Source organism: Polyergus mexicanus, unplaced genomic scaffold (assembly GCF_030449975.1).
Source record: "Polyergus mexicanus isolate NDT 795.1 unplaced genomic scaffold, iyPolMexi1.0 SCAF_13, whole genome shotgun sequence".
Taxonomy (NCBI): Eukaryota; Metazoa; Arthropoda; class Insecta; order Hymenoptera; family Formicidae; genus Polyergus; species Polyergus mexicanus.
This window is the reverse complement of record NW_027223333.1, coordinates 1,987,728-2,012,196: the sequence shown is the minus strand read 5'-3', so window position 1 is coordinate 2,012,196 and position 24,469 is coordinate 1,987,728. Positions and strand designations below refer to the sequence as shown.

Sequence of the window (24,469 nt, the reverse complement as noted above, 5' to 3'; positions counted from 1 at the left end):
CGAATGCGGAAATTAAACGTAAAGGCTTTTGCAGTTTTAAATCCTGAATTGTAAAAGGTTTGGGAATATACCTTTCTTTAGAAATACTTGTTATATCCTTTTTTATGATTCGTGATCAATCTTTAAACTTGGATTTCCAATTTTTTATACTCGGAGTCTTGGATAATATCGTCTTATGTAGAGAATAAATCAGCTGGTTTATCATGCACGCGATAAAAAATACACGTGGCTTCAAAATCACATGTAATCCAACAGTCTCAAAATTTTGTCAAAGTAGAATATATATATATATATATATATATATATATACGATGCATATATATTTTACTTTGAATCAGTTTGAATGAAATATACGAATCTGTATTGTAATCTACATTTTTTGAAAATGTAAAAATCATCAAATTCAAAATATCCACTATACCCACGCAAAGAGAGATATATTGATATATATTAGAGGAAATTAGAGGAAAATAGCTCTATTATAGAAACACATTACATAAAAAATTATGTCGGAAATGTCTATTTAACGTAATTATATCGTCTTATTTTGTACTTACGGAAGTATGAAGATTAGAAGAGCATTTCGCGCGATTGCATAGTCGAACGCATAGGGGGACCGCTTGATCGGATTATAAAATTTTAATGTAGAAAAAAGACCGAGAGAGAGAGAGAGAGAGGATGAAAAAAAAAAGTTATACTGTATACAAAAGATTTAGACGTATGGCATTTTCCCGAAGCAATGTGAATGTGATTACTATCGAGGGGAAAGCGGACAATCAGCGTTGGCATGGAAACTTTTTATCATGTTATTCTGTGTATTTTAGGTTTTTTTTTTTTTTTTAATTCTTAACTTCTATATATCAGTGATGATGTATCGAGTCACAGTGTATAGAATTGCTCCGTTATAATACTTTATTACATTTTTATTATAATTCTCATAACATATCTATATATTTTTTTCCCTACCACGCACACTTATCGATCATGTAATTAATTATCAGTTTGACAATTAAGGACGATTAACACTTTCGAAATTCTTCGCTTCAATTTTTTGACCGCTATGAACATAAACAGAGATGCAACATGCTTGTAAAATACAACTTTATACGTCATTAATTTTCATACCTTAAATAGCCTTATATTATTTGTCGATACATAGAATCTTTATCACCGGTACCATCAGAGAGTTAACAGTGTGTTACATTTACTTCGTCTTTGCTTTCTAAAATGTCTATCACACGATCTCTCTCTCTCTCTCTCTCTCTCTCTCTCTCCCTCTCTTTCTTTCTCACATTTATAAATTATTATACACGCCGAAGAATCCTCTTGAAACGTCTCCGCTGTTCATCTTGTTACTCACATGTGTAATCATGTAATCATTAGGTTACACAATTAAGAGATAATAGATACATCCATAAAATACATTATATAAGTGCATTATATGTGTGTTACATATACATACATATACATATGTTTATGAATTAATTAGAAATCAGAGGTACTCCAGGCGTTTGGTATATATTTTCATTTAGTTGCAAGAGGTTATTAATATTATTATATATATATATATATATATGTATGTGTGTGTGTGTGTGTGTGTGTGTGTGTGTGTGTGTGTGCATTATTATATATTATTTCAATCACAAAGAGGACTGAACGATGATCGAACAGATTGAAAGAAATCGGAACAAAAAAAGTTTTCGTCTACCTTTTCTACAATACATTACCCAATTCACTTGCCATTAATTTACGCCAATTCGCGGACTCACGCGAAATGTATACGCGCAACAGTTACAGGAATTATCGACATCATATTTTAAATATTATGCGTCATGTATAACGAAGCTAATTAGCTCTTCATACTCATCAAAAATTATAGCTGCTCGTAATACAAAATGTGAAATCTGTGCGAGCTATAATAATTCGTGTTCCTGAGACGAAAGTTCTCCAAATATTTATTTCATGTTTTTTTTTTTCTGACACTAGTCTTTGTATACCTTCTTCGAGAAATCATATTAATATCAAAAAGTCTCTTAAGTTATATTTAATATCGTTCGTTCCATTTTTGTTATTTCTTAGAGATTTGTCGATTGTTTAACTTATCTCTTATCTTGGGTCTTCGTCCAGATTTCTTTTCCGATAGAATATTGTATTTATTAAAAAAGGATAATTCTAATAATTTTGAAATTTCTATTTGCTAGAAAAATAGATCTGAATTATTAAATACTTAAGATATTCTCTTGAGTATTTTTGTCTTATATGAATAATATGTATCGCGCAATTTGTTTAATTCGATCGAAATTCCTATAGAATGATGTTACGGTAATAATTATTCGCATAACATAATTTTTTCTCGTTACATCATCGTTGTAGCAATCGCAGAAGGTCCATGTCCGAATTACAATTTGCGAAAATGTTAGATGCTAGCGTTATATTATCACCATTATAATATATCGCGTTTCTGACAATGTATTATTACGTCATAAATCTAACGCGAAAAGAGAATTGCTGGCCACCTGGCCACCAATCGAATCCTGGTCAGATTATTATATACATTTGTTATGTAAAAGTTTTCACGCTTCTGATAACTAACGGTAAGGAAATTTGCAATAAATGAATGAGTCGATTTGATTTCGTATGATTGTATTATTCAATTTTTATCATTATTGTATTTTTAAAGCATATTTCGATGTTTTCCAGGAAATACGTTTTTTTTGTACCAAAAAATAGTAATATTATTAAACAAAATTTCGTTTTTTTTTTTTCTTTGCCGAAACAATCGGGACTTTTTAAATTACATGCGTGTTTCTGGAACCGTTAATTTTACAATTGCATTGCTTATTATTCGTGTTATTTCTCTGTGATCTATCCTTTTCATACAAAAGAGTAAATGTCAGATTTTCAATATAATAGGTTACATACAAATTCTGTTAATTAAAAATTGAAGAAATATTAGCTTTTATACTTTCATATGGTGAGAACTTATATGTATATATGCATATATCTCGTACACAGTATATGTTCTCGAATTGTTTAAAAGCACATTCGCGAGAGAAACATTTTTTGCCAATCTTTATACATCTAAAAGTATAGCATATTAAATTGGTCGAAATTTGCATGCGAATCTTGTATATTTTACTCGCGTAGCTTAGAAGGAACGCGTGCTGTGTTCTATAAAAAGCTCCGGTTTACGATATGTAACGTAAGTTATTTATTCGATCATGTCTGTATACATTACTGCTTGCCACGATGGAACAAAGTGTGGTATACATACGTTTTTCAGTTTTTCATTTGCGTTGATATCGATTAACCCTTAAATGCTATCATTCGCTGATTTAACATGCATTGTCACAAGTAACGCGTAATTAATATTCACAACATCAATATTAAATTAATGACACGTGTAATTTTTTTTTTATACTAATACTTTTTGATCGTATTTACTTAATCTTACTAATTTAAGAACCTATGAACCTTGAACACATTTCGAATTTTACATATAGTTCAATATTATTGGCAAAATCTATGAGACAACGCGTTTTGCGATCGAGAAAATAAATCTTTGAAAATAATTCGGAAAAACTTGACACGTCGATAGCGATATATGTTATAATCGCGCTTAACATTTCAAATTTATAGAGACGGGAGAAGGATATACACTATGCGACATAAATTTTTCTTAAACGACATTAACTCTCTCCTCATTTATTCTCGCGGCAGATACATACGCATTGGAAAAAAAAAAAACTGCAATGAAGCTTCCCTCGATGATCTCATTTAAGGGCGATCGACACGATGCAATGTTCTTCAAAAAAAAAAAAAAAAAACATTACTCTCTCAACTACGTATACGCATCTGCCACTTATCGAGAGACATTCCATTTTTTTCATATTTCCTACTCTCAAATCTTACATATCGTTCTCACAAAAAAGCGCGACTAAACTTTATCTTTACAGACTTTTTTTTTTACCTGTACAGAACATCTTCCTTTTTTTTTTTCCCCCCCCAATACGATAAGAGGACAACGGTTATATAATATATATATATATATTCTACTTGTTCCTTTACAATATTTATTTCTTATGCCAAATATTAGATCAACGGAGTTTAAATCTATTGTCCACTCTATACTTGATTTCTACTTGATTTATTATACGGAGATAAATAATGCTTTTTCTCTCAAGTGGTCGATCAATGTACGCGCATGACACATTTATGTATTATCGTAATGAAGGGGTGGGGGGAAGGTTGCGATACTAAATTTTTGTGTCTACTTCCAATTGTCCCGCTGCATACACGCTAACATCAAAAAGCTATATTTTTTTTTACAGAAATGTAGAGAGTATCATCACATTTGGCGAAACTGTAGCTCACGATTTATATATCATACTGTTATCGCGATAAACTCGCGTGATTGTATTAAGATACAATTGTAAATGAAATCAACAAATTGCATTATATAATGTATCGTTCATAAAGTTTGACATTTTAGAAACTTTAAAAAGACGATTTATATAACATTCTCATATAACTTTACGCGTTTGTCTTTCTCATGTTTATTTTCTTTCTGTTTGGAATGGAAAAACTATCAGAGAGGCAAAAACGTACGCAGAATCGTACAAACAATAAATACGTGGCAAGTGTCAATCTGTTTTTTTCGTTTAAAATTTAATTCACATCGCGTACGATTTCCTCTCTCTTTTCCCGCCACTCATTCTCTTCCATCTTATTCGCTAACTCTACTCTCACCCTTTCCTAAAATCTATACATGCAATGTTTAACTGTACTTTATATGCTTTTTTGCTTAGATACACGAACGCCGTTTCTGGATCGCACGACGGTACGATTATGCGTATTTTGAGATCACGAGCTGGAAACGTCACATATTGGCGCAGGCCCCTGCGAAAGGGAAACCTGCCCAAAATCCGTTTAAGATATCGAACTCAAATAAACCATGACACTGTAGCTCGAAAAGCTTTGCAGTGTTTCAAAGAGCGAGGAGCATCGTTGGATCCGATTTAGGTTCGTAGAATTTCTCTCGCGTACTCTCTTAAAAACTTTCGGTGATAAATTATTACGCATAAACATTTTTTAGATTTCAAGAAAAAATGAAGCCTCTTTGTTGTATAAAAAAGAATGAAAGAATTTTTCGATTATTGAAATTTATACGACTTGTCAAGAATTGCGGGAACATAATTAATGATATTTATCTTGATAAAAATTGCATCAAGTAAGATGATAAATTGTAATACATCTTTCATGCTATCTTTGATCAATTTGTTTCTATCTTTTATATAAAAAAAAATTGTGTGTTTTTTTTTTATTTCTGTTAAAAATAACTACTTTTTATTTACACGAAATATTTTGCGAATCAAAGGCGCGATTTGATGAGACATTTATTTAGAAATATCAGAAATTTATACGTCGCCGAGGATCAGAGTAGCAATTGACAACTGGCGCAAATTACTATGGCTTGTTTGGCCATCTATATATATATATATATATTAATACTCGCTGCCGAATGACGGAAGTAGCACTTATAATCTAGAGCCTTAATCTAGATCTTATTAGATTAATGTACGATCGACGATATATCCGTCTGAGTCGTACAGTTCTCTTAATAACTAGGGACTAGAATCAACTCTTCTGACCTTTCTTGCAGATTGAGAACGTGTCAACAAAAAATTCAAAACATAACTGAAACTTACGTTTCTAATCGTTTCAATATATATATATATATATATATATATATATATATATATTGATATAATTAATGTCTTAATGTCTACTAAACGTGCGATGTGAGAGTATTTTATATCTCATGGTTAATTAATGGAGATTTCTCTTTATATTATGTACTCTCGCTCGAAATCTCACGTATAATTATGCCACTAGTACAGTAGATCTTAATCCTAATATTTGGTGATGCTGCTTTCCTGCCACAAGTCGGTGCCATGTTGCGCACCGACCGGAAAAAGACGAAAGTAAAAGGATAACGAAAACGGAAACTTACATCTCTAGAGATTGTACTATAACTAAAACTACAAGCGCTTAGAGATTATTAACGCTTAAATAACGAATATCATTAAAGACTAGACACACTCTCTCGCAGTCTTACAAATTTATCGCATTCTCGTTGAGCTAGTATTACGCATACACGATGGACACTCGAGTGTTGTAAAATTGTTGATACCTTATATATTATTGTTGCCCGCACGCTAACCTACAGAAAATTTTATATAACGCACACACGAAGTAAATTGATTTATCTACTTAATATTTATTAGCGACTAGATAACGGTACGCGTAGATCCTCTATGAGCACAAAAAACAATGAAATATGCTTGCGTCTAAAAAACCATAACGGCATCTAATAGATCATTGCTCTCTGATCGCAACGACAACGTTTTTTAATGCAATATGTATACGTTTTATCTATATCTTTCTCTTTACTGCGGATAATATTTCGTTTAAGTAATTTATGGACAATTTTGATAACGTTATCTTATTAATATTTTGATATTGAAATAATATGAAATCGAAGCTCTCAAGATATTTAAATAAAAATTTTATATTATGTGTAATGTATCAATTTGTAATCTATGATAATTTGTGAAGGTTGTCGCGATAGATCAAAACGATACAAACGATAGGTCTAAATAATTTTGATGCAAATTTTTGGACGGAAAATAAACGTGTAATATTTACGATCCGATCGTTTAAAAAAGCACGCGATTATTCTCATCAATAATGGATTTTCAATTTCAGCCACGGTCGCGAGTGTGTCGAGATAAGTCTTCGAAACGTCATCATGAACGCGTGTCATGAACACAAAGCTTTCCACCGCGAGTGTTACGACTTAACAAGCTAAATGAAACGAAAAATCGGTATTGTCCTACCATTTTTCGCAAATTATTTTCTCTCTTTACTTTACCTCTCATTATAATCACTATAATTATTGCGCGCGAATACGGACGAGATGTATCATAAATCCGCCTGCTTGCAAGATTATTTTTCAACTAATGACGATTACAGATTCAATCGAGATAAAAGTATCATCCAATCCTAACAAAATCGTATAGATGTGAAAATTTTCCAAAATCGAGGATAATCTTTTTTTGTTTTTTTTTTGGGGGGGGGGGGAAATCTCGAACGATTCTATCCTCGCGATCTATGTGACTCTGATCGTACAGTTTTAGGATAACTGATGTGTTTTTTTTTCGCGCGCCACACTTTTGAAGATGCTTCCTGGTAGATCTGACTAATCTCAGATCTTTGTTGACCTGGTTCCATTTTATTCGTCCATAATATCGAACGTTAACTCAACGCGTAAAGCCATTACGTTTATCGCACACACGTGCAGAACGAGATTATCGCAATTTACCAGCGATTTACAAAACATCCCCGCGTTCGCGCGCATATTTTCTCTTTGTATACAGATTAATACATGAAACAGTATTTATGTTCACGTCTCTTATAAACGACTAGACTCGACCATATACGATTCTTCATCGATCTCGACTTATATAACGTGTTCTCTTTAGCTCTCTCTCTCTCTCTCTCTCTTCCGCTCCCTCCCTCCCCCTCCCCACTTTTTTCTCTTTCGTCTCGGTATGCATTAATTAACACGGATGTTTGATCCAGCGACCGAGATTACCCGCATTAATCCGAGGAGAAGGAATCGGACTCTGCCGCCGCGTCGGACGCCTCGCTATGAGTCTCCGGCGTGCTTTCCGGTATCTTCTTCGCAATCGTTGCCGCAACGTACGCATTCGGCCCTTCGCCCTGCGTATGCTCGATCCCCACCCTAAGCAACGTTTAATAATATAGCATTATCCGGAAATTCGATAGGAAATAAACTATCAGATTTGAGGGGCGTAGATTGACGTATATCAATATACAAGCGTTTCAACGTAACGGGTAGAAAATTCTTATCTAGAAAATTCTTGCTCCGTATAGTCTTCAGTGTCAAGATAAATGGACGGAAATCACTGGACCTACCTGTATTCGTGGCGCGATAAATTTCGGACATACTTTTCCGGAGGCGAATCACTGTCGGTACTTTGAAGACTGACGCTCCTCGCGGTAGTATGGGAGACCTGGGTCGCCGGCATCGTGAACTCCACGTAACAGTACTCCGAGAGATTTTCGGGGATCTGATCATAGGACGTGAGAGCCATACGGCAAACCAGCTGATGCGTCGTATACGCGCCTGGAAATAAAACGAAATTGGAAGAGAGCCAACAAAACTGACTGCGTGACGATTCGAACACGCGGTATATTCAAACTGCAACCATGCCTGGATATATCCATTCGCGCCGCGTCTTTTTATACATATAGTAGCTAAATAAATATTTTTATTTTTTGAATATATATTATTAAAATATATTATCTAGATTCTCATAAAAGAATTTACGATATACATTGAAATTAAATTCAAATAAAACATAGACATTTTTTTTATAAATATTGATTACAAAGAGTTAATAGAATTGATCAATTTTTCTAAATGAAAAAAATGCAGACAGGGAATACCTTGTCCCTCTTTAGGCAGCCTAGGCATCCTCCATACGATAGCGCGATGCTGATGTTCGTATTTCGCTTGACCGGAAGTGACCTCCATCAATTGCGGTTCTAACGTGTCAACGGCGCCCAAGAACCTCTCGATACCCTTGATCTTTCCGGTTCTCCTATGCGCTGATTTCACCGAGCCGTACCTGAAATGCTTCTCCACTCTGAAGAGGTAAATCCAGCATTCGGGTATAGGAAAGCGAACCGTCACGTCTTCGCATGGTATTTGGCCCAGTTTCCTGGATGCGAAACCCGGTACAAGAATATCCGCTCTCAACTCCACCTAATAACACGTAGAAAGAGGTCAGGTGAGCTATGATTGCAGAAACGCAGAAACTGAGTTGGAAGACACGAAGAAATTTCAATTAAAATTTTTATCAAACTTTTATCAATGGTATATTTTTATAATAAAGTAAAGAGAAAATATATAACAACCCTGATGGAAGAAATATAAGTAAAGATGTATTTGTTAAAAGCAAAGAAAACTACAAGTTTTCAAACTTCCATTTCTATAAATATCGGGAGGAGAAAAAAGTTTATTTATTAAAAAATTGTGAAAAAAGAAGCTTACCTTGTTCCCAGTAATGCACATAACGGCTTTTAACTGAAGCGGCAACTCTCTGTTTTTAGGCGGTCTTACACGGAACCGCATCAATTCAATGTAACATGCATCAGGCGGCTTGAACCTTAGGATGTGTTAATGCAGGTTTAATTATAAGTTTAATTTACATGCATATTTTCGGATTAGAAGGTAAATAAAATCGTATTAATTTCTTAAAGTAAGGATATTATATTTTATATATAGCTTCCGCATATGTATGTAAAGATTTAATTTTATTAGGAATCATTAAAGTTATTAGTAAAGTCGTATTTTTATGGCAATAAAATCGCAATGATATACGTACTTGATTATCCGCGATTTTTCGTATTCGTCCTGTTGCACGCAGGAATGGAACTCGACGTTCTCCAAGCGAATCCATTCTTCCGTTACGACCGGGATAATATCGTGTCTGCCGACGACTTCTTTACCCTGTCGCCACATATCATTTATTCCTAATTCTACATCGGGCATACCTAAAGAAGAAATCGAACATTTGTAGATAGATTAAATTTGAATGAGAGAAAAATAATAAAGAAAGAGTTATCATAACATTATTTATACGAGGAAAAAACAAAAATATGATCATACATGCATGTATTTGTGATTTTTGAGAAAAAAACCTACCGGAAAGGAAACCCAGGAAGAAGAGACGAACGCGTGCAATCTGTTTGTCCACATGACCCTCCGCGCTCTGCTCGACATACAACTCGTCTACGACCGTTATCTGGACTTCTTCCGATTTGTAAGTCAATGCTCGATCTCGGTGCACCGATAACCTGAAGAGAGCCTCCTCGATGGCGCAGGAGAATTGTTTCATGTCCTCGTAACATTGGGAACCGAGTTTGAATAGCTGCGAGATCTGCGAAACATTTAACGAAAATTTATATATGCTCATAATTTTATTATTATAATTAATAAATATAATTAATTTTATCATTATATTATATAATTATCAAAAAAGGTTTAATTACTATATTTTTTTATACAATATGAAGTATTTTAATGTTTTCAATATTAAAAAATAAAATAATTTACCTGAGGTGCGTGTTCAACAGGAAGACCCAGTTTCTTTAGATCACTGCCGAACTCTTTAACGCCTTGATAATCCCCTTGTATAGCGTATGCCGCAAATTGGCTGAGCTTGTTCGTGATTCTTTCCGCTTTCGTGACCTGACCGGGTCGTACGCCCGGTCTCTCCTTGTAGAAGATGTACTGTAGCTTTACCGTAAAGATCTTCCCGTATTGATCGAATTGCTGGGCGCCGATGTCCGAAACCGAATAACAGGAGAGCAAAGGTAATTCTTGAAACGGATCTTTGTCATCCTTGTTATTGAACAGCTGGAGGATCGGACTGTCAGCCTGATAGACGAGTTTGACGAAGATCTTCTTCCAGAATCGTTGCCCTGTAATTTTCTTCTTATTCGGCTGTCGCAACTGCATCTCCCAACCGTCGCCGGTATAAGTTACCCTCGGGAAGTCCTCGAGCGGTTGGCTAACGTCTTCGTCGAATAAAGGGGTAGGTGGAGTTTCCTAAAAAAAAAAAAAAACATTTTTTTTTATTTATACGTATATATATAAAATTATTGATAATATTTATTTCAGCTTAAGCTATATGACACAACACTTTTCGATTTTTTAAAATATTATTTTAGTAATGCTTGTCTAAAGCAAAAAATGTAGTAATAGAGAGAATGCGACGTAATTTAGAGGAACGTGACGTGACGTATGATATTAATGCGTGAATACCTGGGAATCTGTTCTGGTAATCTCGGCTGTCTGAGCGGTTTCGGATACCATAGCATCCTGCGCGATTCCGGATTTATCGAACGGATTGAAACGCGGCGAGGAATCTGTGTACGCAACCACCTGCGGACTCTTAGGCGGCGGTGCTAACGTAGGTACAGGCCCGCTTTCTGTCATTGCCATCTGATCTCCTTCTTTCGGTCTTGAATTAGATCGATGTTAGATATGCATTAATATATATTGTAGAAATAGAAGCATTATATTTTTGAATCTAATTTGTGCGATAATTCACACAGAGAAAATGCCATGAGAATTTTTAAATTTCCAGCAATATTGAATGTCATTAAATAGTTGTGATTATTATAGACTCGAAATCTTTTTATCTCCGATTTAGTGATCTAAATGATTACGTGTTTTTCTTTCACTCACTTGATGAATACACTGAAATCCGGTCCCTCATCCGATTCGGCGGATTCGGATCTTTTTACTTTCGTATCTGTCGGCGGAGCTGTCATGCTCAGGAAGGAATCGAAACCATCGGATTCGCCGAAACCGGTAATCGCCGTTTCCGAGCCAGCCACTGATGAGTCTCCCCAAACTGAAAAAAAAATAAAATCGCGACAAGTATAATTAAGTATAGTCTATTTAAACTTACAAATGGCCGCGTATTCCGTAGTCTACCTACCATCGCTAGAGGTGTCCATGGCGGTCGGTCCGCCACCGAAGGCATCCAGGAAGGGATCCCCTCCGTTGGTTTCCGGTTCGGCGGCTTTATCAAACTTGGATGCAAAGGCGTCGAACGAATCGCCAGTTTTCTCGATCGCCTTAGTCGTAGCGGCGAAGTTATCCAGCTGCTCTTCGGGCCGATAAACCTCATTGCTGGGAAACTCCGTTCCGGGGATCGGACTAGTAGAGATTAAACCGCCGTCATTCTCTTTGGTCGGTTCATCCAAGTCACCCAGCAAATCTGAGGCGAAGACGTCTTGAACGGGCTGCGTGATCTCTGATGTCGCGAACAAAGGCTGAGCAGTCGCTGCAGCTGCGAAAGGCGCGCAAGTGACTTCGGATACGCCGAATGGCGTTGCTGTAGTAGTGTCAGTCATGGAGAAAAAGTTGACATCAGCATTGGTAGAAACTTGCTCTCCTCCTGAATGAAAAAAAAAATATGCAAATCAATTATAAATCCATTATTTATATATAAATATTAAGTAACGGTGTAGAAAATGTAATGATTTAATTAATTAATATTACTTAATTATCATAAAAATTAATATTTTATTTTTAATATTTTATAATTATTATTTCTCTCTTGTTCTATTTCATATTTTTTTCTATTTTAATCTAAGAAAAAGTAGAAAATCTTTTTTCTAATCAACCTTGGAAGAGTTCAGTAGCCGCTACCAACGTGGGTTGAACGGCAGGGGTGGGTCCCGTGAGGTCCAGAACACTGCCAGATTTTCCCATTTCCGTTTCGACATCCACAAAAGAACTTGCAGAAGTTATCGAAGGCCGTTTCTCGTTACTGACGGTATCCTTTGAATATTCCATTCCGAAAGCAGGTTGTGCTTGCGAGACCACTGGAAGCGCCGCTTCTTCGCTCATACTCGCAAAGGGATTGTCCTGCTTGGCCATTATCCCGGTGAGGCTGGTAGTGCCCGTGGTCATCATGGAAGTGGAGAAAATGGTGGACGCGGTGACATCCGTGTTTGGCGCATTGAAGAGGTCCATAATATCTCGATTGCCCGGCGGTTCATCGACCTTGTTGTTGTCATCCGGAATAAGATCCGGCACGTTGCTATCGACATCCAGGAGATCGGCGAAACTGTGCTCCGGAGTAGGCGACGGGGAATGCATCAGCGTTGGGCTGGGCGTTCTGGTCATCTGCAAGCGATCTAAAAGGTGATTCGAAGTAGCGTCCATGGCACCCGTGACCGACAGTATCAGGTCTTTTGTGTTTTTGGCAGGTGGCACCGGCGGGGGTTGCGGTCTGGGTGGCGGAGGTCTCGATGGTGGTGGTTTTCCGTTCTTCGATGGAGGCGTCGCTGCTGGTTGCTGCGGTGGGCTAGCGATCGGTGCCGGTTGTTTCTCTATCGTCGTCGTCATGGTCGTCGTCATGGTCGTCGTCATTGTCGTCGTCATCGAAATCGTGCCGAATAGATCCACATTCGTGTCATCAGACGTGCCGAAGATATCGGACGATTGGCTAGTGAAGACGTTGGTTGCTGGCGTATTAATATCGGTGGTTGCCCCGAATCCGGCATCCGGAGCGTTACTTTCGATGCCAAAAGAGGCGAACGGATTAGTAGAGTCGGTAGACACGGCTGACGGCTCGTATGTCTGATCGCTACTGAAGTTCAGAAAAGGATTTTCGCCCGCGCCAGAACTTGTATCGGCGAAATCCTGAAGAAAAGGATTGGAAGCCTGAGGAGGCAGGCCGCTCCCCGGCTGCGGCGCGTAATCGTCCATCAGGAATGGATTACCGCCCTTGGAATCCATGATCGAGTCGCGATTTAAGAAACTTCGATTAAGAATTAATTATACCGGTCGATAAAATTTGACTGAAATCTTTGGAATTATAAGTTTGTCAAAATATAGAATGGACCGATTTCAGTCTGTTTATGTTCGCTCTGTGCGATATTAGATGTAGATATCATTTGGAACAATTTTAAGTCAGTTATTCGGGAATGTTCCTTCGAAATCTTCAATTTTAACACAGAGATTATTGATACCGCATGCAACGAGTAGAGTTTACAGATTTAAATAGTTTTTCATGAAGTTCCGAAGGTTCGATATGGACATTTATGTTCAACAATGCGATAACCAGATCATTGAAAGATTTTTTTTTTTTAATATTGTAGAAAAGAAGCTTCTGTAAAAGTCGTATTACTTCATCAATTCTGACTCGAGCAACTTCAGTTCAGTTCGTCCAGGTTCAATGGTCGCGAAACTTGTATCGAAAGGATCCACGTCGTTGTTTAAACTGAAGTCTTTGTTCTGAAGCGGTGTTAACACTTTATCGCCGGGATCCTGCCCGTCCAAGGACAAAAAGTCCTTGGATTCCTTTGCCTCGTCCGCCCTTGGATCAAAGTCGTCGATTTCCGGGACTATCGATGCCGGGATGGTTGGCACCACCGTGGGTAAATTGATAGGACGTGGCGGTGGTTGCTGAGGGATCTGTTCTAACTCGCTTTCCAATATTTTTAATTCTGCTTTACCGGGAAGAATGTTAGTCGCAATGGAGGTGTCGAAGGGATCTGAGTACAAAATCTCCTTCTCTTCAATGGGCTTGCTCTCGATTCTAGGTGTCAAAGGTTTTGCATCGACCTCGACCTCCGCATCTAGCAAGCTTTCTTGCCTCTGTGGTTCTTGCTTCGCGATCACTTCCTCTTCGACCTTCTGTATCAGCGATGATTGTAGTTGCGCGAGTTTTAGACTGCTCGGCGCAACCGAAGTAGCGGTAAAGTCACTTTGTCTCCTGATCGGTTCCGCGGCGAATCTCGGATCGAAATCGTGATCGCTCAAGCTATGAGACAATTTAGGTTCCTGCTTCAGCAACTCCGACTCGATAAGTTTGAGCTCTGTCTTGCCTGGCGCGACACTGTTGACGAAACTTGTGTCGAACGGATCGATATCTACTTCCTCGTCCTCCAACGGTAATGACTCTTCTATGGACTTCTCCGAGTAGTATGGTGTCAACGGCTTGGAAGGTAGAGTTTTCTCTTCTTCGGTGGTCGCAAGAAGGTCGGGCCTCTTTGACGGCGTTGGCAACTCGAATGCGACAGCTTTGGTCGGAGCTAGTTCGAGAACTTCCGGCCGCGAGGTTTTCCTCGCGAGATTCGTCGGTGTCGCTTCGACCTTGGTATTCTCCTCGTCAAAAGCAACTTCGAACACGGGCTTAACCGGCACGGGAGGTCTTTCAGGCGGTTGTTTCACTGATGGTTGCTTCACTGGCGCTTCATTCTTCCTCGGATTGAAGTCGTCGTCCTCGTCGTCGTTGTCGTTCTCGACGCAGCTGCCGGGTTGTTCGCCGAGCAACTCTTTCTCCAAGAATTTGAGTTCTGTTTTGCCAGGTGGGAGTTCCTTTACTGCAGATGTATCGAACGGATCGACATATGTGATCTCCTCAACTGGTGCGATCGGTTGATCCGCCAATTGACTAAGATCGGTCGTGGAACCGCCTAACAGATCTTTCTTAAGTAACTGTAGATTGTCATGACCGCTTCTTTGCTCCTCATCCAACTTCAGCAAGCCAGTTTCATAATCTCTATTCAAGCCAGCGGGATCGGTCAAGGATATAGATATTTCCGAGACGGGCAATTCTTCGAGCTCCTTTTCAATAAACTTCAGTTCCGCTTTACCCGGCAGAATATTATCCGCAAATGTGGTGTCGAACGGATCGGCCTCGTTGACAAAGGTGGCCGCTTCAAAGCTAGCCTCGATTATATCTGTTTGAAAATCGACCGTATCGGGCTCTTTTGCGGCAAATGGATCGTCGACCTCTTCGAGGTGAGCTGGTTCATCAGGCGTAGCGTTTAAATCGAATTCGGCGTCATCCAAATCAGGAATCTCCTCCAAGATAGTCTTCTCCTTTAGCACCTCAAACTCAGAGATATCTAACGGACCGTTCGAAGTTTTGTCCGCAGCTGTCGATGTTGTATCTTCTTGAAGAGGAGTGACGGGGGTGACCGGTCTCGGTAATACAGGTGGCAACTTTGTCAAATCAACAGGAATGTCGGGAAGATCGTTATCGTCGTCCAACAGAGTCTTCTCTACCTCTACTGGCTCCGCTACAACAGCTTCCGGAGGCTGTTCCGCTTCTTCGAAATCGTCCAACAATAGATCCTGCTGAAGTCTCGGTCGCCTTCCCTTGGTAAGCTTGCAAGTGCTCACATGATCGATCCTTCCCGATAATACCTCGACGGCATTACCTAGGCTAACTAACTTGTTGCCCTTCTTGTCGACTGTCTTGAGAACCTTGTCGGCGTTGGTGGTGTCGAACGGATCGTCGCCGGCTTCCTCTTCGGTCGGACTATCCGGTATGTAAGCTAATTGGATATCGATATTCTGGAGAACGTCGACATAAGTGGTATCAAAGATGTCCTCGTTGGCGGAGTCTTCCTGCTCATCCTCGTCTTCCGGCACGTCCACAAAACCGTCTTCGTTGATCAGCGGCTTCTCCTTCTTCTTCTTATCTTGGCCGTCGATCTCCGGCGGCGCAGCCTCGATTGGATTACCCTCCGCGTCGAAACCCACCCACTTCTTGGAATCTTCGCCTTGTTTCGCCTCGTCCTTCTTCTCTTCCAACGGTGCTTTTCGCTGGAAGAACGAGGTGGACTTTATCCGATCGAGATCATCCTGGGTCTTTCTCAGAACCGAGTCGACGCCGGCTGTCAGAGCCTGGAACTTCTTCCACTCGTCGGAACCGGCAGTCGACCCGCCGGATTCCTCAGCTTTTTGTTGGGCCTCCGCCCGCTCGCGCCGATAACGCTCGAGCTCTTCCGGATCGAATTCCTCCTCTGCGCCCTTCTTGCCCTTCTTCGGCTTTTTCTTCTTCTTCAGGCCTTTGGCTAACTTGTGCATCCTCTAAGACCAACTATGGTGTGCGAGAGGCTCCTGCGAACAAAAATCTGGGTCATGAAAATATAGCGCTATCTACGTTTTATTCAATATTATATTTTTTATCACGATAGATAGAAAAACGTATCCGGTATTGAATGAAAAACCTAAAAAAAATTTCGTCTTTTGGTTTCTTGGGATTGAATATCTAATTACACGCGTAATCATATAATTGCACAAAGAAATAATGACGCAAGAATACAGACGCATAATATATGACGCGAGAATAGAAAATTTTAAATATCTGTATTTGGATATGATCAATCTTGAAATAATCAAGATCTTTCCTCAATGTTCGCATAATTTCGAGTCGCTGTAGAAACCATGATGTCAAATCACCAACTCGATTTATCATAGGAAATCTGTGTCCCGAAATAGCGACCATGCGGGATCATTGCCAAAAGAGGCCGATCAATCGCAATGCAGTAACCGAACGTGCTTTTCCTGCGTTCCTTAAGCCATTTTCGATAAACGAAAATAACAGTCAATAGAGATACAACGAAATAACTTTTTCAGGATGCATTTGTCAGAGATGCTTTATGGATCGACATCAAACTTTCTTGTAAACAATCTCGTCAAAGTCGTAATCAGTTACGGCTTTAAATAGAAAACCGATAGATTAGTTACATCTTGATCGGAATTCTACTAAGATACTTTTCCGATATACCCCTCATATTTTAGTAAAATTACGCAACTTTTGATATTGGCGGTATAATGTATTTTTGAAGGAAAGAGGAATTGTTTCAAATAATGCAAATAACGCACGTATTGTACAAATTATGAAATAAATAAAAAAGCGAAGTAATTTTTATAAATATTTTTGAGAATTAATTATGCTGGATTTTGCAAAGCTAATCGTGTAACAATTTACAGATGTTTTTCTAATCCCCATACGTCTCAATTATCTTATGCTAAGTTAAACATATCGCGCGTGTCGTGCGATAGATCACAAACAAGCGGGTTACAAGCTAATATTAATAACGAGTTTATCATACGTATGCGTATTTGCATTTTAATTCGACTCGCGGATCGAACTTTATGTCGATAGAACTTAATTAAATATATTGGCATGTGATACGCAAGGAAGAATATTAGTATAACGTATCATCAATAAAACAATGTACGTATATGAAAACAATCTCTGTTTTCCATTTTCAGCGTCCCTGCAATAAGTTTCTAAATATATGAGAGTAAAAACTAGAGTGTTGGTCTTGATAAAAGGGCGATACGTATATTAAGGAAGATGGAAAACACGAGATGATACAAGTTGAATCATAAATTTTGAAACGTGACGTTTCGTCTTTTATACGTGTTAATCTACATGCTATACGTTATTTTGTGTAGTAATAACGATACCCTTCTCCCACACTTTTCTGCATCCCTTACGTTACCGTCACGCTTCGCCAAGCAGCTCTACTGCGAAGTAGCACTCTCTACTACCCTACTACAATGCACACATGTATAAAAATTCTTTCGTGTATGTCGCGAAACTATAATCGATACGTGAAAGAAGAAAAAACGAGAGAATACTATCGCGACCGAAAAAAATTCCTTTTACACTGTCAACAAATATTCATTACAAGAAATTATAGAAATTTTACTGCTAATTAATATAAATTGCACTATTAATATCATCATTACGCTATAGCTTGAGCTTTAAAGTAATCTTAAATTACGGTAAAAAATTAATATATATGTTAAACTATATAGTATATATGTTAATTATTAAAACTGCAAATATAAAAGAAGATAAAAAGAAGATAAAAGAAAACAGAAAATTTTAATATGACAGACGTACAACGTCATCGTGCTGCTACAGTTGTATAATTATCAGTATAATATTTATAAATAAAATTAGAAAGGAAAGGTAAATACTTAGTGATAAAAAATTATCGCGAAGAGTTTCTCGTATTCTTCAAATACCTTAGCTTAGATCAGACTGATTCTATACACATTCTAAATAAAGCCACGCGATTGACTGCGACTGGTATCAGCGCCTCCTTCGCTTTCTTCGCAGTCAAATGGAAATTAATCATGTATCTCATAAATATTTGATGTACCTATACTCATCTCTATTAATTAAAGATCTCAATCGGCTGCCGGATCCCTTATCTCTAAAATCTAAATAATACCGTTCCTGATACCATTCGATCAATCGATATTATCGATGAGATGTCCACGGAAAAAATATTTCGGAAAAATAGGAAATATAGTATTTTCGATAATGAAAGCGCTATCACTATTCATATTTTTCAAAATATATCAATCACCTTTTTTCACGAACAACTCAGTTATGGAATACTCATCTTTGAATAATAGAATTATTTAATAAAATATTGTATATTTATAGGTTATCATAACATGATCATTGCGGCAAAGAAATTATTGGTGATGCAAGAGTTGGTTAAAGTCGCCAAACAGCTGATTTGATCTGGAAAAATCACATTACATCTGATTGTATCCGATATTCGATATATGTATATATGTATAAAATGCCAATGTATATTATTGTATAATAATAAAAATGATTGCGTGTGTGTATGTGTGTGAAAATGTAGTTAACAACAAAAGCGATTAATTCATTTTTACTCAATGAACGCATATAAAGTCATATTATTTTTAGTATTTGAAAGTAATTTTAATTTAGTGTCCAATACATATTATGTAACGAGAATGTCTTTATTTTATATATGTTGCGATATTCAATAGATTAATGTATTTTCTAAGAAGGTCCTAAGTTAATGCACATTCTAAGACTTTCTAACACTATTTTTGTTTTCAAATAATTTTATTTTATCGCTTGATGAAACATCTACGATAAAACGCAAAATGGAAAATAATTATGTACGTAACGCTATATATATAAGAGAATCGATAATAGTCTGTAAAATATATTTTGTAATTTTTAAACATCTAATAAACTGTATATTAATAATACAAACGCATCTGTCTTTTGAATGAACCTAACCATTCCCACACATCTCTTAGCTAATTATATATTTTCATGATATTTTTTTGCCAATTCTTCGTTCTTGAAATTATTGAAACTGCATTTCTGGGAATCAAGTATCAGGAGAATATGATCAGCAAGGAGGTGGCATGAACCAAAATTTTTAAAAGCGAAAATTTGAAGCTTTGAAATTCGCAAAAGTATCAGGAGAATATGATCAGCAAGGAGGTGGCATGAACCAAAATTTTTAAAAGCGAAAATTTGAAGCTTTGAAATTCGCAAAAGTATCAGGAGAATATGATCAGCAAGGAGGTGGCATGAACCAAAATTTTTAAAAGCGAAAATTTGAAGCTTTGAAATTCGCAAAAGTATCAGGAGAATATGATCAGCAAGGAGGTGGCATGAACCAAAATTTTTAAAAGCGAAAATTTGAAGCTTTGAAATTCGCAAAAGTATCAGGAGAATATGATCAGCAAGAAGGTGGCATGAACCAAAATTTTTAAAAGCGAAAATTTGAAGCTTTGAAATTCGCAAAAGTATCAGGAGAATATGATCAGCAAGGAGGTGGCATGAACCAAAATTTTTAAAAGCGAAAATTTGAAGCTTTGAAATTCGCAAAAGTATCAGGAGAATATGATCAGCAAAGAGGTGGCGTATCAGGAAAACATAACCAGCAAGAAGATGACACAAGGAAAAATTTTAAAGAGCGCAAAAATTTTAAACTTTGAAATCTGTAAAAGTATCAAGAGAATATAATTAACATAGAGGTAGCACAAATTAAAATTTTGGAATCCGGAAAAGTATCAGGAGAATATAATTAATAGAGAAGTGGCATAATCTAAAATTTCAAAAACTGCGAAAAATTAAACTTTTGAGAGTATATTCAGCAAAGAGATAGTACACATTAAAATTAATAAACTGCGATTCTAAGAATATTTAGAATTTTAATTTTGAAATTTTAAATTATACAAATTTAAACTTTCGGATATCAGGAATATGATAGGCAAGAGAAAGGTAATACAAATAAAAACTTTAAACATTAAAATTTTGAAAATTCCAACTTTATTTTCTTTTCTCATTTACAGTAGTAAAAATTACAATTTAATTGTTCTTACAATTCATCTCTCAATTTTTATATATAATCGCTATACAATTTATAAATTAAAAACTATTTATGAGACCCACAGAGATAAAACAAAGGTATACCATAGATGTTCACAATTTCTTCCGTCCGGGCTTTTTCTTTCGGATAATTCACATTCGATTTATTCTCGGTGCAGGAATTTTTTCCGCCATTCACACTTAAAATTCATTCTTCAGCATCTTCGACAAACACATTTTCGTATTAGAAGCGTCAAACTTGAACGGATAAAATAATGCGCAACACACACGGTAAAATCAATACTTTATAAACGCCTAGTAGTATATTAAGAGTTACTGAAAACGGAAATTTCTTTCGCAATGCAATTGAGTGCAAGATAAGATAGCGAAACGAAAATTATCGAAGGTGACCTTTTTCGTCCCGGGATCGATCAGGTATTATCGCATCTTATCACGTATTTCGTCATATTAATTAAAGCGCACATTCAAGGGATAGAGCAACGGGTGTCTTGAATTGGAACACGCGAAGCGGCACGAGTGCTAATTTTATCTGTACGAAAAAAAGGATGGTTTTTGTTTGAACAAACAAAAATCACTGATATACGTGACCATTGACAATTCATTCTTCGGGATTTCCCGAAGTCTCCCTCGTAAATGTTCGATTTTCTGCGCAAGATGTCTTTGACATTTCGGCTGCGAAGATATATGTATAAGATTCTTCGACAATTTCGTAGTATATAATGTTTAAGAAAACAGGATCAAAAAGCCTTTTCTGCGATCTATAATATTATATAATCTATAAGATTCCAATATAATTGTGAGATGAAATATAATCGTGAGATGAAAATATGCCATATGGTGCGATTTAATTTACATGTCAAGCTAATCGTAATAGATCGTAATTCGAAGCTAACATTGCCGTTAAACAATCAACGACAAATTAATTAAAGCATTACAATGTAGTTATCTAGACTCGGGAATAAGTCCGACTTACGATGGCGATACTTATCACTAGCATGCGTGGAATATCAATTAGGAATATAACACTAAATTGTTTCTATATCTTCTACTAAGGATAATCTACTCTACCTCATAAACTGCAGCACAGAAAGCGCAAAACATCGATTTGCAATCAAACTTTCCAATTAAGCGTGCAACTAGTACAATGACTAATATATACACACTACTGATAGATCCTCATACATCCTCTTCAGAAAAATCAGAGCAAAAGATTTGTATTCCAGTCTAATGTGAACGCTTTTTCCGTATCTGGAACAGAATCTAACACGGCGCAATAATCCGCATGACGATTACGTCAAATGTCAAAAGTGATGATGTGAGAAATCGAACGGATAAGACACGAAAATGATCGCCTGTTGCGGACAAAGGATAAAAAATCCCGAAAATCTCAACAGCATGGAAACGGCGTTTCTCTTCGACGTCGCGAACGCTCTTCGGGATTCCGGAGCGGCGGATCAATTCGAGCGCGAGCGACGAGGGTGGCACCCTCGTTCGCGACGGTCGCTTCGAAGTACGGGGGTGCCCTTGGCGTATGCGTATATATGTACATCGTGTGCGTGCTTATGTATGTATCGCGTATGACACGTAATACTCACGATTTCAGCCTCATCAGCCACGTTGGTACGGCGCACATTTTTTCCGCGTCATCCCGCTCGGCTTGGTCCCCCGGCTTGGTTGCGGCTCCGTGTGCTCACAGCCGGCGTACTCGATTTAAAGAGAAGGAAAGAGAGAGAGAGAGAAAGAGAGGAAAACGTCGACGATGACGGCGGCGGCCACGCCGCAAGATCGAACCGACAAGGAATCTTCGGCGACGACGGAAGATGCGCGGACGGAAGCTTATCTGCCTTCTGGAAACGAGCGGTGAACAACAACGGCGGCGACGGCGTCGGGCATCGAGAGAGGCCCTGCCGAAAGCGAAGGCGACTCACCTCGTACTCTCTCCTGCGGGCTGAGCTATTTCCAACATCGATCCGTTTTCCCATCCGAGAAGAAACATGCGCGGCGGCCACCGTACCACCCACCACCCTCGATGGCGACGCCAGCGACGGCGGCGATCTGAAGAATCGACGTCCGTCGACGTCTGTCTCGTGGACGACGTCCACGAAAGGCGAAAGGACGACTTAGATTTATCGCCCTACTTGGGCGCCATCGCTAGGTCTAGGAGATCCGGAGCGTTTGTTCGCTTCGAGCGAAAAGTGAAGGGGGTTTCTTCTGCTTTGAATTGTCCTCTTGAGAAGATCAATTAAATTCGCGGAAATGATATGAGACGTCGTTGATTTAACGAGCGTTTTGATATCGATTAGTATATAATTAGATTCCCGGTAATCTAGTTGTTTGAGAGTATGGACTCCGAATCCGGAAAGGATGGCCTAATAATAAAATTGAATGACGTATTGCTAGTTCTATCATCAATATCTCTTGACAGATCGATGACATCGCCATCGACATTAAGTACGCAATGTTCGCATAACTTTCTCAAAAACAAAAATTTTGCATAAATATTAAAAGATGCGTCGAGAAAGCACTAACAATTAACACTACGTTATCCCCTTCTTGTGAAAAGGATGCGATCAGATCAGATCAAATCGCATGAAAAAATTAAGATAAACGTAAATTTTAAAGAAGAAGAGACGGGAGTAAAGACGGGTACGGTGCAGAAGTATTACGAGAGAATGATTCGTTATCGATGATCAAACATTTTCTTTAAGAACAGAAGTGATTATATAACATAGGTAGAGATGGTAAAGTTTTTAACAACGGAAAAACAATATATATTATCTTCTACAACCAGAACTCTCTTAGAACATATATTCGAGATTTGGTGTAATCTTGTGACTCTCGCAATACATGTGTGCGCGTATATACGACGTAGTATATATACATCTGTATATATATTTCTTCATCATACATATATTTCTTCTCTCTTTGAAATTGTACGTTTATTTTACACATAAAATTAATATATAATTAATAATAATACGAATAATAATACGAATAATAATAACAATAATTATACGAATAATAATGTACATACTTTCACCGTTGTTACTGTGTTTACATGTATTTGTTTACATAATCTTGAACGGCAATCAGAATCAGATGTATAACAATCATAATTGCGACATAATTAGACACCGTACAAGTTTGCCAAACGAGCAAACACCTGCTGTCAAAAATTTGATTCGCCGATTAGACATAAGATTCAAGACACATCCGCTATTACATAGAGGATCGCGGGTCAACAACTGTCTGTCATGATCATTCGACAAAGGAGCACGGAATAACGATAGTACAATCATGATAATAATAATAATTCGAGTATAATAATAATTAAAAAAATAATAATAATGATTTTCGCAAGAATAACTGTATCCTTTCTCTTTTGCCTCTTCTCGTTTGCCTTCTCTTTTCTATACAAGTGCATAATTATTTACATAATCAATATAATGACAAATTCTAAGGTGCCTTTGAGCGCGTTTTAAAACTTGGAGCCTCTGGAAATAATCCAGAATTTTTATATTTGGCACATCTCAGCTTCTTTTTTTGCGTTTTACACGCGATTCTGATACTTGGCACACGATATTGAATGAGGGTCGCATGCATTGATTGGCTTTCTCTCTCTCTCTTTCTCTTGAAAAGATCGATTTTAAATACCTAAAATGGAGATAATAATTTTTTTTTTTTTTTTACCGAAAGAACATCTTCTCTACATCTCGCGCGTTCGCAACTTACAACTGTTTCACATTGAATTTAATGTATTCTCTTCTATCTTTTCTTTTTTATTTTTCTCTGAATCGAGACTAATGTTATACGGTTGATATAATCGCGATACAGACTGTATCATACAGTAGCCCACCTGTTCGTCT

General features: G+C 37.4%; 1 protein-coding gene across 1 annotated transcript; it reads right to left on the bottom strand.

The window, feature by feature from the left end:
• Positions 1–497: 497 nt before the first annotated feature.
• Positions 498–24,449, bottom strand: LOC138938943 (protein stoned-B). Its single transcript, XM_070306364.1, has 13 exons — positions 22,199–24,449; positions 13,802–16,528; positions 12,292–13,444; positions 11,601–12,062; positions 11,345–11,513; positions 10,919–11,117; positions 10,208–10,702; positions 9,797–10,031; positions 9,477–9,645; positions 9,143–9,257; positions 8,536–8,854; positions 8,002–8,212; positions 498–7,807 (listed from the first exon to the last, which is right to left on the bottom strand). Exons 2-13 carry the CDS (start codon positions 16,493–16,495, stop codon positions 7,663–7,665), a joined length of 6,366 nt encoding a protein of 2,121 aa, XP_070162465.1. The 5' UTR covers positions 16,496–16,528; positions 22,199–24,449; the 3' UTR covers positions 498–7,662.
• Between the last annotated feature and the right edge of the window lie 20 nt (positions 24,450–24,469).